We start from the raw sequence: 18,788 nt of genomic DNA, 5'->3' as shown, positions 1-18,788 counted from the left end.
ATGATTCTATGATGTAATTGTTAAATCCTTCCATCACTTTGCTAATGATTGTGTGTAGATTGATTGATGGGTGTGATGATTTATCCTGCAGATAGGATATACTTAGATAATTTTCCACTTCGTCGGGTAGATGCCAGTGTTGTGACAGCTTGGCTCGTGACCTGCCTAGTTCTGAAGCATATGAGTTCAGCGCCACGGTTGGGACTACTGGGACACTACAGCATGGGTTATTGGGAAGCAGACCGAGACCAAGTCAAAACAGACATGATCTCTGAATAGTGGAGTAAGTTCAAGGAACCAAATAGCTGACTAAGGTGCTTAGCTGTTTCTTGATATTACACACAGTAAATCAAACTGGCTGAAGACTGGATCCTGTGATTCTGGGCACCACAGAAGGAGTTGAGATATCTGATTAACCTATACTTTTGGTGGAAGATGGCTTTACACTAACTACTGACTTTACACTATTTCATTACACTAAGTAGGTGACCAACACTAGCAGCTGACAGCAATTGTTGACTGATAACAGGAAACTTGCAATAAATCTATAAAGAAATGAAAACTGAAATCAAAAAAGTTAGAAAGGTGTTTGTGACATAATTGTTGAGTACAGTCTATTGAGGAGTAGGATCAATGAACGCCTTAATTCTCAAATATGACTGAGTTGTTTTTAATTCATTCATGGGACATGGGCATCGCTGGCTGGCCAGCATTTATTGCTCATCCCTAGTTGCCTTGAGAAGATGATAGTGAGCTGCCTTCTTGAATTGCTGCAGTCCATGTTCTGTGAGTTGATGCACAATGCCATTAGGGAGGGAATTCCAGGATTTTGACCCAGCGGCTGCGAAGGAATGCCAATATATTTCCAAGTCAAGATGGTGAGTGGCTTCATGGTAACTTGCAGGTGGTGGTGTTCCCATTTATTTGCTGCCCTTGTCCTTCTACATGGAAGTGGTCATGGATTTGGAAGGTGCTATCTAAAGATTTTTTGTGAATTGCTGCAGTACAACTTGTAGATTGTACACACTGCTGCTCCTGAACATGGGTGGTGGACAGATTGAATGTTTGTAGATATGGTGCCAATCAAGGGAGCTGCTGTATCTGGATGGTTTCAAGCTTCTTGAGTGTTGTTGGAGCTGCACCAATCCAGGCAAGTGGGGAATAGTCCATCACACTTCTGACTTGTGCTTTGTAGGTGGTGAATAGGTTCTGGGAAGTCAGGAAGTGAGTTATTCGTTGCGGTATTCCTAACTCTGACTTACTTTTGTAGCCACTGTGTTTATGTGGTGAGTCCAGTTGAATTTCTGGTCAATGGTAACCCCAAGGATGTTGAGGGATTCAGTGATGGTTACACCATTGAATGTCAAGGGGCATTTAAAGGTAAGATTACCTTATCTTTAACTGCTTGATTCAGCCATTATTGAGAATGAAGGCATTCATCAATCCTACTCCTCAATAGACTGTACAACAATTATGCCACACCTTTTTAACTTTTTGATTTCAGTTTTCATTTCTTTTTAGGTCTGTTACAAGTTTCCCGTTATCAGGTCAACAATTGTCAGCCACTAGTGTTGCTCATGTAGTTAGTATAATGAAGTATATAAGTGCCATTTTCCCAAAATTTATGGTTTAGGAAGCTGAGCTGCTTGTCCTGTTTTGTTTAAGTAATTGAAACATTTCAGAATAATTTTGTTGGCAGTCTTCAATCAGTAAGTTTGTTCTCTCTTGTTGCCCAGAGTGTCTGATAACCACAAACAAAATCTGATGACCGTGGCAAACCTAGGTGTGGTCTTTGGACCAACTCTGCTCAGACCAAAGGAGGAGACTGTAGCAGCAATCATGGATATCAAATTCCAGAATATAATTGTTGAGATTTTAATAGAAAACCATGAAAAGGTAAGTGTTTCAGAAGCCATACTCAAGTTCACTGGTACACAGACTTCCATAGTTCTTTACCATAGGATAGTACAGCACAAAAGATTATTCAGCCCATTGGTTATGTGTAAACTCTTTCTAAGAGTGATCCAATTAGTCCCACTCCTTGGTTCTTTTACAATTTCCCTGTTTCTTTTTCTTTGTATTTATCAACCTCTCTTTTGAAAGCTACCATTGAATCTGTTTCCACCAGCCTGGCAACCTGTTGTATAAAGAAATTTTATCTCTGAATCTTTTGCCAAACATCTTAAGTCTATGCTCCTTGCTATTGACCCTTTAAAACATTGGGAATGGTTTCTCTATATTTACTCTATCTAAACTCTTCATGATTTTAAACACTTCTAATAAATATCCTCTTGTCCTTCTGTACTTTATGGAGAACAGTTCCAGTTTCTCCCATTTATTCACATAACTGGAGCAATTCTAGTAGATCTTTTCTGTACCCTTTGTAAAAGCTTCCCTGAAGTATGGTACTCAAAATTCAACACAACACTCCAGTTGGGAACGAATTAATGTCTTATATAGGTTTAGATTAATTTCCTGGCTTTTGTAATCTAAATCACTTCCCAGGATCTTACCATATCCTCATACCTAGGAGCCTCACACACCCATCAGAAATCTGAATTAAAAGCAGAAAATACTGAAAACATTCATGTCAAGCAGCATTTGTGGAGAGAGTATCAGTATTAATTTTTCAGGTTAAGGCCCTTTTCCATTGAGCACTGCACATGGAAGATGCCAATCTGAAGCCTACTAGGGAGATTTTCTTAGAAGCCTAACTGTGAGGGACAAGATTTTCAGATGGTTCCTGATGATCTATAGGAAGGTAATGAGCCATCTCAGGTCATGCAGATTCTGAATTTTTCTTAAGTGTCTTTGACTTACTAACGTTATTTCAAAGGCAAAATACTCTGGATGCTGGAAATCTAAAATAACAAATAATTCTGGAAACTTCCTGAGTATTTCTAGCATTTTCTGTTTTTACATGCTAAACAGGAGCATGAATTGCATTTTTTTAAATGGAGTAAATAATTTTTGATTTAATTCCCGGGATGTCAGCATAGCTGGTAAGGTCAGAATTTATTGTCTTAAGAAGATGGTGGTGAACCGCCACAGTCTAAGTAGTGTACACCCATTGTTTGGTTTGATGTAATTGAGTAGGTTGCTAAGCCATGAGACCAGATGAACACTGCAGATTTCCTTCACTGAAAGACTTTAATGAACCAGATTTGGTTTTTAATGATACTGGTTGCTTCAGAGGAGTAGTATTTTACTCCATAATTTTACTTAATTTAACTTAAATTTCTCTAGCTCTTATGGGAGTGTTTTGAACTCCTGTCTCCAGTCTTGGGTCCCTGGATTACTGATCCAGTAACATTGCTGCTGTCCCTCATGAAAGTTTGATTATGGATAAGGTAGTAATCTCAAACATGCATTTACAAACTTCTGTGTACAGCGTTAACAGCTCAGCGGTTTTACTGGTTGTGAAACTAGTTGGGTTTGTGCGGAAGAAGTTAAGAGAAAAAGGGATAGGCTCGGTCTCAATGACCTTTAAAGTTAGAAAATGAATGCTATAATATGGTTCTTACTCACATTTCTGTACAATGAATCCTGCTGGAAAGATGTGTGTGGCAATAGTGGGGGAGATAGTGGCATGTTGATAATGTCACTGAATTAGTAATCCAGAGGTGCGTATCCTGGGCACGTGGGTTTGGATCTCACTGTAGCTGGTGAAACTTAAATTCAATTAATAAAAATCTAGCCCCAGTAATTACGACCATGACATCATTATTAATTGTTGTAAAAATCCATCTAATACTAATTCACAAATGGTTTAATAATATCCTTTAGGGAAAGAAATCTGACATTGTTACCTGGTAGGCCTGCACGTGACTCCAGACCCACAGCAATGTAACTGTCTACTGAAATTGCCTAGCAAGCCATGCATCTCAAAGGCAATTAGGGATAGGCAACAAATGCTGGCTTCATCAGCAACACCCATATGCCACGAAATAATAAAAAGAAACTTGACACTAAATGCCCTCCTGTCGAATAGCATGCTGGCACTTGCTGTCTAGGCTTGTACATGAAGGATGACTGCTTAGGTAAGGTGCTTGACACTTGCAGAGCAAACTGCCATCAGGGAAAGGGGAGAGCATTGGTAGGAGGTAAGCTCTTTCAGATGCGATTAACTCAGGAAGTAGGAGTCTGCTTTTGGCCAGTATTGAAATATAGAATGTATGTGAAGATTTCTTTGTCAACCATCCACAGATTTTCCAAATGGTACCAGAAACTGGCACAATTCACCCAAATCTATCGCTGAATTCGGCACAGAAAAAGAGTTTTGAGTGTAAGCCTCCCTTATGTAGCCAGAGGCCTTTAATGTTGTTTCCAGCAAATGCAAATGAAAATGGTAAGTACCTGCAATCTGTGCTGTAAGGTAAATTAACCATTGTTGTTTTATCTAATTCGTAATATACCCAGTTATATTACCTCAACTGTACTCTGTAACCATTTGCAATATCTGCCAGTTTGCTTATACACAAGCTTAGTTACATGTTCACGTAGTTTATTAGTTTAACATCCTGAGCTCATCTCTCTTTATAACTGGCATTTTGAAGGTGGTACAAAATGAAATAAAATATAATGCATAACTACAATATTAGAGTTAAGAAATTATGAATTTATTATATGACATTTGCTGAGTTTAAAAATGTCCTGGTTGATCTGTGCATTTTTCAACAGACATGAAAATATTTTTGATTACTGATACAGTTCAAGTTTTTCTCCTAATACAGTTCCATAAGTTACTTTGCTGCCCATATATAACAGTGCTGAATTGCAGGCAATTGCTTACTGAAGATTATGTGGCTCACTGTAGGCGCACTGTCTGAATGTTTTGCTGCCAAATTCTGCCAGCTATCATTTTCCTGAATTCTTGCTGCCAAAATGCACAGCTTCTAATGTACATCTGACTTGAAGTATTACTGCAAACCTTTAATCCCACAGAAATATAGAACAGCTACTTCTCCTCTTCCTGTCCCCATCACCCAAAAAGATCTATATGAATATGTATTTCCTTTAAAAGATCCAAATTGAGGGTCAGTTTCATTTTTTCTAATTTTCTTGTTCCCCAGGTATTTGAATTCATCACACTTTCAGATGTAACACTTTGTTACAGATGCAAAAGTCAAAGGGGGGGCAATTTCATTGTTTGTAAAGTGGGGCCTAAAATGATTATCGTGATTGATGCTGGTCTTTGCAACCAGTGGCATTTTTAAGAGCACGAGGGGCTAATGGGGGAGAGGTCAGTAGGTGGGGCTAATGGGGCAGAGGGTCAGTGAGGGCAGGGCTAATGGAGGTGGGGACACTCTGCCAGTCTGCAACGATCAATGGGAGCAGGGGCATGTTGCCACTCTACAGCGATCAGAGGGGGAGGGCAGCAGGGCCACAATTGGTGGGATTGGTGGAGGGTGGGGGTCTGCAATTGGTCTGGGCGGCAGAGGGGAAGTTGGCAGGAGCTTGTCTCAGGCTGTGGGCCCCCACAATTGAAGGGGGGGAGCTGTTGCTCTTTCTTTGTCTGTCAGACCCCTGCTACTGCTAATGCACATGTGCAGCATCAGAGGCCTGCACATGCACATTACCTCCCTCTGCAGGCTTTTGGGTGCATTAAGTCCTGCCCACAGGCTTTTGCAGCGAGCAACAAGCTCACTTGGCATTTTGCAGGCAGAGTACATATGGGTGCGCCTAAAAACATGCCCAAAAGTTGGACCTGAAAGCCTTCCAGTTTCAAGCCTGCCCAGCACTTAGAAAAAAAGTGGTAAAGTACTGCCTAAGGAGTGAAAACGAGCCCTTTCCTGTTGATTTCTGACTTTCAGGAGGAACTGAGAAGTTACCCCAACTGTTAATCTATAGAGAAATAATTATGGTTGACTTTAGAGTGTGCCTGTGAGGAATAGTCCTTAAAATGACCACAGTGCATGCTGTGAATAGTGTTTGGGCTTAACAGGGCAGAATGCACTCTGATCCTGATAATTCAAACATTTTGCACCACAAGTATCACGGTTTAGAACTTGAATTTAGTCTCTAATGTGTTTTGTTAACTGGAATTGTGCAACTAACCTTGTGCATTCTGGAACTTGATCATGAGTGATCTACAAGTTAATTAAAAAACTGTTAAATATGTCTTCATTGTTTTATTCATTATACTTCAAAATATTTTGAAGATTTAAAACATTTTCAAAAAGAATGTGTTAAAAGAAAAATAATTTTTACCAATTAATAAGTGAAGACACAATCCAGTCTCATGTACTTGTTCTTTTGATTGTTTGAATGGACTGACATTTAGGATAAGTACAGTCATGTTTTCTCTTTGAGGAAATACTTGCTGTTCCTGGTGACTTTTATATGAATTTTGAAGAGTTATTTTCTGATTCTTTGTTTTCCACATAAGTCATTTTTTTAATTCATTCGTGGGACACGGGTGTCGTTAGCTGGCCAGCATTTTTGTCTATGCCTAGTTGCCCTTGAGAAGGTGGTGGTGAACTGCCTTACTGAATTGCTGCAGGCCCCGTGCTGTGCATTGACCCACAATGCCATTAGAGAGGAAATTCTAGTATTTTGACCCAGTGACTGGGAAGGAATGGCAATTTATTTCCAAGTCAGGATGGGGATGGCTTGGAAGGGAACTTGCATGTGGTGGTGTTCGTATGTATCTGCTGCCCTTGTCCTTCTAGATGGAAGTGGTCGTGGGTTTGAAGGCAGTGTATAAGGATCGTTGTTGCAGTGTAACTTGTAGATGGTACGCACTGGTGCTACTGAGCATTGGTCTTGGAGGGTGTGATGTTTGTGGATTTGGTGCCAGTCAAGCAGACTGTTTTGTCCTGAATGGTGTCAAGCTTCTTGAGTGTTTGTAGAGCTGCATCCACCAAAGCAAGTGGAGAGTATTCCATCACACTCCTGACTTGTGCCTTGTAGATGATGGACACGCTTTGAGGAGTCAGGCAGTGAGTTACTCACCGCAGTATTCCTAGTCTCTGACCAGCTCATGTAGCCACTGTGTTTATGTGGCGTGTTCAATTGAGTTTCTGGCCAGTAGTAACCCCAGGATGTTGACAGTGGGGATTTGATGATGGTAACACAGTTGAATGTCAAGGGGTGGTGGTTAGTTTGCCTCTTATTGGTGATGGTCATTGCCTGGCATTTGTGTGGCGTGAATGTTACTTGCTACTTGTCAGCCCAAGCCTAGATATTGTCCAGGTCTTGTTGCATTTGGATATGGACTGCTTCAGTATCTGAGGAATTGTGAATGGTGCTGAACATTGTGCAATCATTGGCGAACATCCCCACTTCTGACCTTAAGGCAGAGGGAAGTCATTGATGAAACAGCTGAAGATGGTTGGGCTTAGGACCCTGAGGGACTACCTTGGAGGACTTCTACAAAAATGTCCTGGAACTGAGATGACTGACCCTCCACAACCACGACCATCTTCCCATGTGCTGGTATGCCTCCAACCAGCAGAGAGTTTTCCCCCAGTAACCATTGATTCCAGTTTTGCTAGGGCTCCTTGATGTCACACTCGGTCGAATGCAGCCTTGATGTCAAGGGCTGTCATTCTCATCTCACCTCCGGTATTCAGCTCTTTTACCGTGTTTGAACCAAGGCTGTGTGAGACCAGAAGCTGAGTGACCCAGGCAAAACCCAAACTGGGTGTCACTGAGTGGGTGCTGCTTGTTGACGACACCTCTATCAGTTTAGTAGTGATTGAGGGTAGACTGTTTGGGCAGTAATTGGCTGGGTTGGATTTGTCCTGCTTTGTTGGGTACAGGACATATCTGGACAATTTTCTACATTGTTGGGTAGATGCTAGTGTTGTAATTGTACTGGAAGAGCTTGGCTATGGAAGTGGTAAGTTCTGGAGTACAAGTCTTCAGCACTATTGCTGGAATGTTATCAGGGCCTATTGTCTTAGCAATCTTCAGTGCTTCCACCCGTTTCTTGATATCACGTGGAATGAATCAAATTGGCTCAAGTCTATTATCTGAGATGCTGGGGACCACTGGAGGAGCCTGAGATGGATCACCCACTCGGCACATCAAGATTGCTGCAAATGCTTCAGCCTCATCTTTTGCACTGATGTACTGTGCTCTTCATTATTGAGGATGGTGCTGATTGAGGAGCCGTCTCCTCCACTGAATTGTTTAATTGTCCACCATTATTTATGACAGGATGTGGTAGGACTGCAGACCTTAGATCTGATCCGTTAGTTGTGGGATCGCTTGGTTCTGTCTGTCACTTGCTGTTTATGCTGTTTGGCATGTAAGTCATCCTGCTTGGTAGCTTCACCAGGTTGACACATCATTTTTAGGTATGCCTGGTGCTGCTCCTGGCAAGCCTTCATGCACTCTCCTTTGAACCAGGGTTGATGCTTGGTGGTAACGGTTATGTGGGGGATATGTCGGACCATGAGGTTGCAGATTGAGCTGGAGTACAGTTCTACTGCTGTTGATGGCCCACAGCGCCTCATGGATGCATAATCTTGAGTTACTAGGTTTGTTCTTTGGTCCAATTAGCATGGTGATAGTGCCACACACAACACAATGGAGGTTATTCTCAATGTGAAGGTGGGATTTTGTCTCCACAAAGAATGTACGGTGGTCATTCTTACCGATACTGTCATGGATAAATGCAACTGCAGTCGGCAGATTGGTAAGGATGAGGTCAAGTATGTTTTTCCCTCTTGTTGGTTCCTTCATCACTTGTTGCAGCCCCAGTTTAGCAGTTGTATCCTTTAGGACTGACCACCTCAGTTAGTAGTGCTGTTGAGCAACTCTTGGTAGTGGACATTGAAATCTCCCACCCAGAGTACATTTTGCGCCCTTGCCACCCTCAGTGCTTCCTCCAAGTGTTGTCCAACATGGAGGATTACTGATTCATCATTCGTTTGAAGGAGTGTGGTATGTGGTAACCAGAAAGAGGCTTCTTTGCCCATGTTTAATCTGAAGGCTTTGGAATCTTCATGGGGTCCTGAGTCAATATTGAGGACTCCCAGGGCAACTCCCTCTTGACTGTATACCACTGTACTGCGATCTCTGCTGGGCCTGTCCTGCTGGTGGTGCAGAACGTATCCCGGGATGGTAATGGCATCTGGGGTGTTATCTGTAAGGTATGATTCTGTGAGAATGAATATGCCAGGCTATTATTTGTCTAATTTGAGAGACTGTTCTCCCAATTTTGGGAGAACAAGCCCTCTTTTTACAACAATCTGAGGTCCCCATCTACTTCAAGAAGACAGTCATCATCCTAGTCCCAAAGAAAAGCGTGCCTTAATGACTATTGTCTGGTGGCACTGACATCCATCATTATGAAGTGCTTCGAACGGTTAGTCGTGGCACAAATCAATTCCGGCCTGCTAGAGTGCCTGGTTCCACTATAGTTTGCCTACTGCTGCAACAAGGCCACAGCAGATGCCATCTTCCTGGCCCTGCACTCAACCCTGGAACATTTAGTAACAAAGACATCTATGTCAGACACCTATTTATCAACTACAGCTCAGTCTTCAACACCATTATTCCTAGGAAACTCAGCTCTAAACACTGTAGCCTGGGGCTCGGCTCCTCCCTCTGTGACTGGAACCTGAACTTCCTAACCCACAGACTGCAATCAGTAAGGATAGGCAACAACACCTCCTCCATGATCATACTCAACACCAGTACCCCACCAGGCTGTGTCCTCTGCTGTTACTATACTCCTTATACATCTGTGACTGTGTGGCCATATTCCTCCGCAACTCGATTTTCAAGTTTGCTGATGACACCACCACAGTGGGTCGGATCTCAAACAATGATGAGGTGGAGTAGAGGAAAGAGATAGAGAATCTGGTGTGACGATAGTAATCTCCTCCTCGATGTCAACAAAACTAAGGAGATAGTCATCAACTTCAGGAAGTGTAGTGGAGGACATGCCTCTGTCTACATCAATGGAGATGAAGTAGAAATGGTCAAGAACTTCAAGTTTTTAGGTGTCCACATCACCAACAACCCTCCATGCCGCGCTATAGTTAAGAAAGCCGACAAACGATTCTACTTTCACAGAAGACTAAGCAAATTTGGCATGTCTGTTGCAACTCTCAGCAACTGTTACAGATGCACCATAAAAAGCATTCTTTCCAATTGTGTCACAGCTTGGTATGGCTGTTGCTGTATCCAAGACCGCAAGAAACTACAAAGGTCCTGAATGAAGCCCAGCCCATCACTCAAACCAGCCTCCCATCCATTGACTCCGCCTACAACTCACGCTGTCTTGGAAAAGCAGCCAGCATAATAAAGGCCCATACGTACCCCAGGCATACTCTCTTCCACCTTCTTCCGTTAGGAAAAAGATACAAAATTCTGAGGACATGTACCAACCAACTCGAGAACAGCTTCTTCCCTGCTGCTATTAGGGTTTCGAACGGATCTACCCCGCATTAAATTGATCTGTCGCTACACCCTGGCTATGACTATAACACTATACTCTGTACTTCCTCCTTTCCTTCTCTATGTATGGTATGTTTTCACTGTATACTAACACATGTGACAAGAATAATAAATCAATAAATCAAACAATAAGGCAACAATACATGTCAAACTATATTCTGTAAAAGGTTGATAAATATTTGTCAATTATTTTATACAATGTTTTGGGAATGGGTAATAACTGGTTTATTATATTCTGGATGCTTATTTACTTCCCTATTAGAAGCCAGGAGTGCAGCTGCCAATCTCACAGCAAGCATGGCAAGGTATCTGTGGGGCATAAGCATTTAATTAGAAAATGATTGCTTGCTGCAAAACAAAATGATTATCAGTCAGCACTTTTAGAAAAAGGCACTGTTTTTATCCCTAATGACCTTTATATTCAAACATGTACACTCATTTCATCAATGATTCACAATTCCTAATTTTAATTTTTAAGCAATTTTGATTGTGCTGTCTTTCAACCTCTTCCAATGTTCCCTTTTAATTCTGATGTGACAGGGGAACCTTGCAAAGGCCCTTATTGTAAACATTAGATGGAGACAGATCCAGACTCAGGACTTTTCCAGCATTTTCTGTTTTTGTTCCAGACTAAGGTAAAATAGCACACTAAAAACTCACTGTTGTGACTGTCATCTAAAAAGCAGCTACTTGTTTGTATGACTGAGTTGTGATATTCTATCCCAATTTAATTTGCTCCTTTTAAGAAGAAGGAGATACAAAAATGTTGTGCATCAATTGACAAAAGAAAAGCTAAGCATGAAGAAAAGTAATTTGGCCCATCTAAGTTCATTGTTGTAGTATTTATATCTCCCAGTTTATGTGATCCCAGTCTTCAACTGTGTCTTGAATCCTGCGTGAATCGGTATTTCAACTCCATAGACTGCCAGATTAATCAAGGAATTTTAATAATCTGTTAATTTATTTTTCATTCAGCTATAGAAAATAGAATTAGGAATAGGCCATTTGGCCCTTCCAGCAAGCTGTGCCATTTATTTTGATCATGGCTGATCATCAAATTCAACATGCCGATCCTGCCTCCCCTCACCCCATCCCATATCCCTTGATCCCTTTGTATTTATACCCAGACTTTCTATTCTGCCTTATTTTAAAATAAATACATATCTTTTTTAGCTGTACTTTGTACACATCGAGGCATATCAGCAAAGTTGAAGCCCCATGTAATAAAAGATATTGTGGCTGCAAGGATATATAATTGGTTGAGTGACAGGCAACAGAAAGTAGTCATAAATTGTTGTCTTTCAGATTTTATTGAGACCTGCGCATTCACCTCCACCTGCTCGCCATCCCAGGGTCTAAGCACTCTTTTCAGGTGAAACAGCGCTTCACGTGCACCTCCAGTCTGTTGCATTCACTGCTCTCAATGCAATCTACTCTACATCAGAAAAACCAAATGCAGATTAGGTGACTGCGTTGCAGAACACCATTTGTCTGTCTGTAAGCAGAACCTAGACCTTCTTGTTGCTTACCATTTCAATGCAACACCCTGCTGTCCAGTCCACATGTCTGTCCTTGGCCTTTTGCAATGTATGAAGCCTCACAACACCAGGTTAGAGTCCAACCAGTTTATTTGATAGTAATCTCACAAGCTTTCGGAAATGAAGTTCCTTTGTCAGGTGTGTGGAAGGTTCTGATGAGAGAAGGGCATATAAAGTCACACTCAGTTTACAGAATACTGATCAAAACCTTTCACACACCTGACGAAGGAACACCGTTTCCGAAAGCTTGTGAGATTACTGTCAAATAAACTGGTTGGACTCTAACCTGGTGTTGTGAGACTTCTTACTGTGTTTACCCCAGTCCAACGCCAGAATCTCTACATCACTTTTGCAATGTTCCAGTGAAGCCCAGCGAAAACCGGAGGAATAGCATCTCATCTTCTGACTAGGCACTTTAGAGCCTTCAGGACTGAACATTGGGTTCAACAACTTCCGAGCATGAACTCTCCACTTCCACTTCGTTTCCATTTTTTTTTAAATTTCTTATTTTCATCTTATTAATCCATTATTATTAGTTTATATTGTTATTTTTATTTTTCCACTTCTAAAATCACGCTTTCCATCCTTTCTTTCATGCCCCCTCCCCACCCCTCTCCACCATATTAGGGCTATCTGCCATATTCCTATACCCTGCACCTTTGTTCTGCTTTTTACACATTCTGATCTCTTGACGGGAGTGTTTAGCATTACCATTTACATTCCTTTTGCCTTTTTGTACCTACTATCCCTAGTACATACCATCCCTCACCCTCATAGTATAAATCTTATCCCATTTCCGTTGTCTTCAACATTGATAAAGGGTCATCCTGACTTAAAATGTTGGCTCTATTCTCTGTTCACCCAAACACCAGTCCCTTGCACACACACACCACCACCACCACCTTGGTGCCTCTCCGGGTTTGCTGGGACCTGCACCAAAGCCTGTCTGGTGGGCTTCTGCTGAGGGTGGAGGAGGGGGGGGTGGTGAGATGGGGGTATTGCAGGAGGGCATTGAATTGGGCTTCCAGCCCTATAATTACACACATATTAACATTTCTGAATATACATCAGCTCTCTACACCATTCTGGACAGGAACCTGATCAGCAGGATGGGAGCATTGCGACGGGTTTGACACCTGGCAGGGAATACCACCCGATTTAATGGGTGAATCCCATCCACTGTGTATCTTGCTGATTTCAAATTAACATACGAATGTCCTTGTCCCTGGCATGTTCAAGTAGACTTCTTAATTGTTGGTTTAGTTCTGATAAAAGTTCATTTTGGGAGAGGGAATGGATCTTAGTTTCATTTTGCTCCCTGCAGTAGTTGGTTCAACTGGATGGAATTTTATGGTCAGCAGTGAAGGGTAGCCTTCCGTAGTATGCTGTTAAGCTCGGAAAGCTGGCCACAAATATCTAATGGCTTTGTGCTGTCAATTTATCCATTGCAACATTAGATTCATTCTCACAGGGGAGTGTGTCATTCAGGAATGGTAAATTCATCACAAAGGCACAAGTAAAAAGCAATAATTATCTATCACTTTTTAAAATAATTTTGCAGAGAGCAAAATAAAGATTGGACAGACACATGAGATTAAGGTAGAAGTTGAAATATCATAAACATTTTTAAATATTTTTAAAAAATTTTAATCATTAAGGGAATTAAGATGGGGATAAGTCGGCAAAGCGGAGTTGAGGATACTCACCTCAAGTCTTATCTGTTACATTTTTAATGTAGTTTGGAGGAAATGGCACTTGACTTATAACATTAATTTTTCAGGGTTGGAGAGGTGGTTTAGTAAATAATTATGACTTAGCATGTCATTTTAAAGCTCTGTGACTCCTTATTTATTATGGCTTAATCTTTTCATCGGATTTTTACAGACATATGGGACAGTATTACATAATAAATTTAAGTACACATCAAATCATTGATTTAGTGCTGATTGCATCTGTAAAGGCTGCAAAAATGCATCCTCTAGAGGAACATGACATCACTGACAACAGCTTCCAAATTTCTATATTTATCTCTGCACGTATCAATGTTTGTGTTGCATAGTAATGATGACATGTACAGATTGTTTAGACAGTGTCATGATATTGTGCACATTATGTTTCATATAAGGTACATGTTTAGAATTCAGACATGGTTTGCAAGGTGCCAATTTATCCAAGAACTCTTTTAAATTGGTAGCTAGAAGAACAGGATAAGTACCTGGGTATTGTCTTAAATTGAGCTAACACATTTGTGTTTACTTAGGTTTTCCCCTGAGGTTTCAGAGTTGAATTTTGTTTGGGTTGATTGAAAGAGGCAATCACATGCTTAATGGGAGGAGCTAAGCTTGTAGGGAAGATACAGTTTCTCTTTCATTTTTAAACAAGATATTACTGCCTAGTTCTAAAAGAAGCAAGATATGTCTCTGTATCTTTCTCCAGAAGTATTCTGAAAGCTCTAGGACTGTTTTATGGAGACAAGCAAATGAGCTTGTGTTTTGCTAACTAATATTGAGTCGATAAGGGGAATATTGCTTAAATTGAAACTCATAGTGAGAAGTTAACGATGAAGAATTGTATCTTGTCATGTTTAAGTATTGTTCAATTGTTAAATGTTATGCTAATTCATTGTTATAGTTAAACTATTATTAAATAAAATTTGTTTTAATAAAAGCTTCCCAATATGTCAGTAGAATTGGACCTGGTGTGAGCCATCATATCCTCACATTAATGCAAATATAGCGAATTGCTGGGCCAAGTCTGATTTCATAATATACTTTGGGGGTTGCTGATCCGTACTCTCACAGCAGCCATTACAACCACAGGTTTTGGGTCACAGAATTTCAGCACAGAAAAAATCAAATTGGTCCATCACCCCCTTTTAAAAGAGGCATTGAATTTGTCATGCTCACTACCACTTCTCCATAGCTGAGCAAGTTTATTCTTTTCAAATATATATATTCACCTTTTTTTTTAAGTTTTGAATTTACTTCAATTTTTTAATTACCTTCTTGGGGAATGCCTTTCAGCTCATGGTGGGATAGAAATGAGGAATTGACATTGACAATAAGGAAGAAATCAAGGGACATATGTGAAGGGAGAGAAAAAGGGTCAGTCATAAAGGAAGAGAAGCAGAATGAAAGACATGCAGAGAAACAAATAGCTTAGCACCACTTCCTTTCAATATTTTTGGCTGCTGTTAATATTTACAATAAACTGTGCCAAGCAATAAGGATGAGATTTATATTGTGGGTTTAGAATTTGATTTAGATGAATTGAGGGATTAGCAATGCAGATGCAGTGATACCCAAGATGTTTTATTGGCACCCATTAATACCCCAGATCAGTGTTTATAGATTCCTCTATACATTACTAGGCATTTTGAAGAAGACTTAACCTTGTCATCTTTGCTTCCCAAGAAAGATTGTCAGATTTGCAGTATTGTTGCATCCTCACCCATAGACACCATCTAGGACTGTAGAAATGGAGGTTTCCACAGTTCAAAGCTTTCATTCTACCAGAACATTTCACCCTGCCAGATGAAGCAGTTAGCAATGCACAATATATATCAAGTAAATGGTAAATGCTGAAAGTGATAACTTTGCCTTTCCTGTGGAACTAGGTATCAGCTGAGGCAGAGCTTTCATAAAGTGGTAGTTTTCATCAAGTGCAAAGTCTCACAGATGACCCACAGAAAGGTATCCGGAGTCTCCATTCCAACTTCTGAGTTTATATAACTAGAGGTTTATATCAATTCATTTTAGATAGTATCTGACCACAAAAACATGATTATTCACATCCATGGTTCTTAACCAGGAAGCAGATGTGATGTCTCATTATGCAGTGGCTCACAGTACCCACAGTTTTGTAAGTGGAAGACACATTTGGAAAGTAACTGTTCATGAGTGAGACTAGTGTCTACATCCTTGGCTGATGCAGCTGCTGAGAAACCCCTTAACAGCAATAGAAAGCCTTTGGCTGGAAGCCAAAGCATCTGTTCACTGTACTCCATCTCACAGCTTTGGCACAATGGAAGCATAATTGAAAAAAAATTATGGGATGTGAGCATCGCTAGCTAGACCAGCAACTATTGCCCATCCCTAGTTGCTTTCAAGAAAGTGATGTTGAGCTGCCTTTTTGAAACTCTACATTTCCTGATGAGTATGTACACTCATTGTGCTGTTAAGGAGGGTTCCAAGATTTTAATCCAGTGAAAGTGAAAGAACATCAATATATTTCCAAGTCAGGATGGCGGGTGACTTGTAGGGGAATCCCCAGGTGATGGTGTTCACAGGCATCTGCTGCTCTTGTCCTAGACGTTGGTGATTGTGGGTGTGAAAGGTGCTGCCTAAGGAACCTTGTTGAATTCCTGCAGTTTAATGCATTGTGTAGATGGTATACACAGTTGCTATTGTTTGTCGGTGGTGGAGGAATTGAATATTTGTGGAAAGGGTAGAAATCAAGTGGTTGCTTTGTCCTGAATGGTGTCAAGCTTTTTGAGTGTTGTTGGAGTTGCAGTCATCCAGGCAACTGGAGAGTATTCTATTGCACCGTGACTTGTGCCTTGTAGATAGTGGACAGGTATTGGAAAGTCAGGTGAGTTACTCACTGCAGTATTCTGAGCCTATGACCTGTTCTGATAGCCACAGTATTTATATGGCTAGGTCACTTGCTAGTCAATGGTAACTCCACTGGATATTGATAGTGGGAGAATCAGTGATGGTAATGCCATTGAATGTCAAAGGGCAATGGTTAGATCCTCTTATGGTCTGGCACATGCGTGACATGAATGTTCCTTGCCACTCGTCAATGGCAAGCCTGGATGTTGTCCAGGTCTTGCTGAATTTGGACGTAGACTGCCTCAATATCTGAGGAGCCGCGAATAATACTGAACATTGTGTAGTCATCAGCAAACATCCCTACTTCTGACCTTATGATGGAAGGAAGGTCATTAATGAAACAGCTGAACATTGTTGGGCCTAGGTCACTATCCTAACAAACTCCTGCAGTGACATCCTAGAGCTGAGATGATTGACTTCCAAACACCACAGACATCTTCCTTTGTGCTCGCTATGCCTCCAGCCAATCGAGGGTTTTCCTCCTGATTCCCATTGACTCCAGTTTTTCTAGAGCTTCTTGATGCCATATTCGGTTGAATGCTGCCACGATGTCAAGGGGAGTCACTCTCACCCCACCCCTTGTCCATGTTTAAACCAAGACTGCAATGAGGCCAGAAGCTGAGTGAACCTGGCAGATCCCAAACTGTGCATCTGTGCAGGTTATTGCTAAGTAAGTGCCCCATGATAGTGCTGTTGATAGTATTAGTAGCAAGATATTTTAAATTACACTCCCTCAAAGATTGCAGAAGTTCACAACCTTGTTTTGCGCTGTGCTCTGAGCCCCACAAGTGGTGTCTTTAAAAGTAAAAGGCAAATTTGCCATTGCCCTTTTCCCCATTCAAGGAATACCTTCCCTGTTTTCAACCAACTAAACAGACTTGGAAGACTGCGTTGACTTTGATTGGTGTCTTCCCACCATTCATATGGCACCACTGTTATTTGGAAGTGTTGCAGTCAGCTATAAATAGGACCATCTATCTTTGGTACAGCTCTCAGAACGAAGAGAGCATTGTTGCAGAAGTGTCTTGAATCCTACTATCTGCACCTCCCATTAATGATCAACTTTTGTCAAGGTCAAGAATTCTACAAACCTAATTCTCTAATCCATAGAACTGAGGGTAAGAAACTTTATTCCACATTCAGCTTAGCCCTGGAGCGCCCAGTATTGGTGAGCATATGTCGTGTGTCAGCTTTGCCAATCTGGCAAATCTGTGATGTTCATTGCTAAATGGAAAACTTGCAGAAAGCAGGGTGAGATTTCCTGGCCCGTTCCTCTGGCAGGATCATCCAGCCTTGCTGAAGGTGACACCTGTCCCCAGCATGTTCCCTGGCAGCACAGCAGGTGAGCAACACGTGACTGCTGGGACCAATGACAAGCTGGTTCTGCCGCTGGAACACACACACACACACACACACACAGCCAGAAAATCCCAGCCTCGGTTTTACTGTTGCTAAAATATTTTTTTTGATTTGTTTGTTCCTTCTATATCCTCGGGCTAAATGAGGGCAACATGGGTTGCTCATTTTTAGTCATTTGCTAACTGTGCTCTTTATTCAGATGCTAGGAAATGGCAGTTACTCAACCATATTCTTTCATTCACTTTGCATCTACATCTAGTATATTGTTTTTTCTTGCATTTTCCTCAATAATGTCAGAATCTAAGTCTCTGTCATGTGTCCGAAGCACTATATGTCTAGCAAAATAGAAATGAATAAATGTCTAATTTTCTTGGAGCAGGACAGGAGGAAGAGAGAGTGACCAAATAATGACCTTGTATTTCTTTAACTTGGGTTTATAATGAGGAAACCAGCATGAGAAATAAGAGCTGTCAACATTCTGGGTTACCATTGACTGGAAACTGAATTGGACCCACTTTATGAATACTGTGGCCATAAGAGCAAGTCAGCAGCTGGGAATTCTGTGGCCAGTAACTCACCTTCTAAAGCCAGTCCACCAGGTGCAAGTGAGGTGTGTGATGAAATACTCTTCAATTGCCTGGATTAGTGCAGTTCCATCAACACTCAAGAAGCAAGGCACTATTCAGGACAAAGCAGCCGCTTGATTGGCACCTTTGCATCACCTTCAACACCTACTGCCTCTTGTACCGATGTACTGTGTACCATCTAAAAGATGCATTGTAGCAACTCACCAAGGTTCGTTTGGTAAATCCACAACCTCTATCACCTAAAAGGACAAGGGCAGCAGGTACGTGGGAACTCCACC

The 18,788-nt window shown here is 41.2% G+C and overlaps 1 protein-coding gene across 5 annotated transcripts in view; it reads left to right on the top strand.

Annotated features, from left to right (window-relative positions):
- The window catches only part of LOC145351814 (rho GTPase-activating protein 26-like), a 170,651-nt gene that overhangs the window by 127,653 nt on the left and 24,210 nt on the right, over positions 1–18,788 (top strand). For all 5 annotated transcript variants that reach the window (XM_080201480.1, XM_080201476.1, XM_080201478.1 and 2 more), the window contains 2 exons: positions 1,737–1,896; positions 4,207–4,348. In XM_080201480.1, the coding sequence (XP_080057606.1) occupies positions 1,737–1,896; positions 4,207–4,348 (302 nt within the window). The remainder of the gene's footprint in view (positions 1–1,736; positions 1,897–4,206; positions 4,349–18,788) is intronic.

Source organism: Carcharhinus amblyrhynchos, chromosome 13 (genome assembly GCF_965287045.1).
Source record: "Carcharhinus amblyrhynchos chromosome 13, sCarAmb.v2.hapA, whole genome shotgun sequence".
NCBI classification, from domain to species: Eukaryota; Metazoa; Chordata; class Chondrichthyes; order Carcharhiniformes; family Carcharhinidae; genus Carcharhinus; species Carcharhinus amblyrhynchos.
This window is presented reverse-complemented; position numbering and strand designations above follow the sequence as displayed.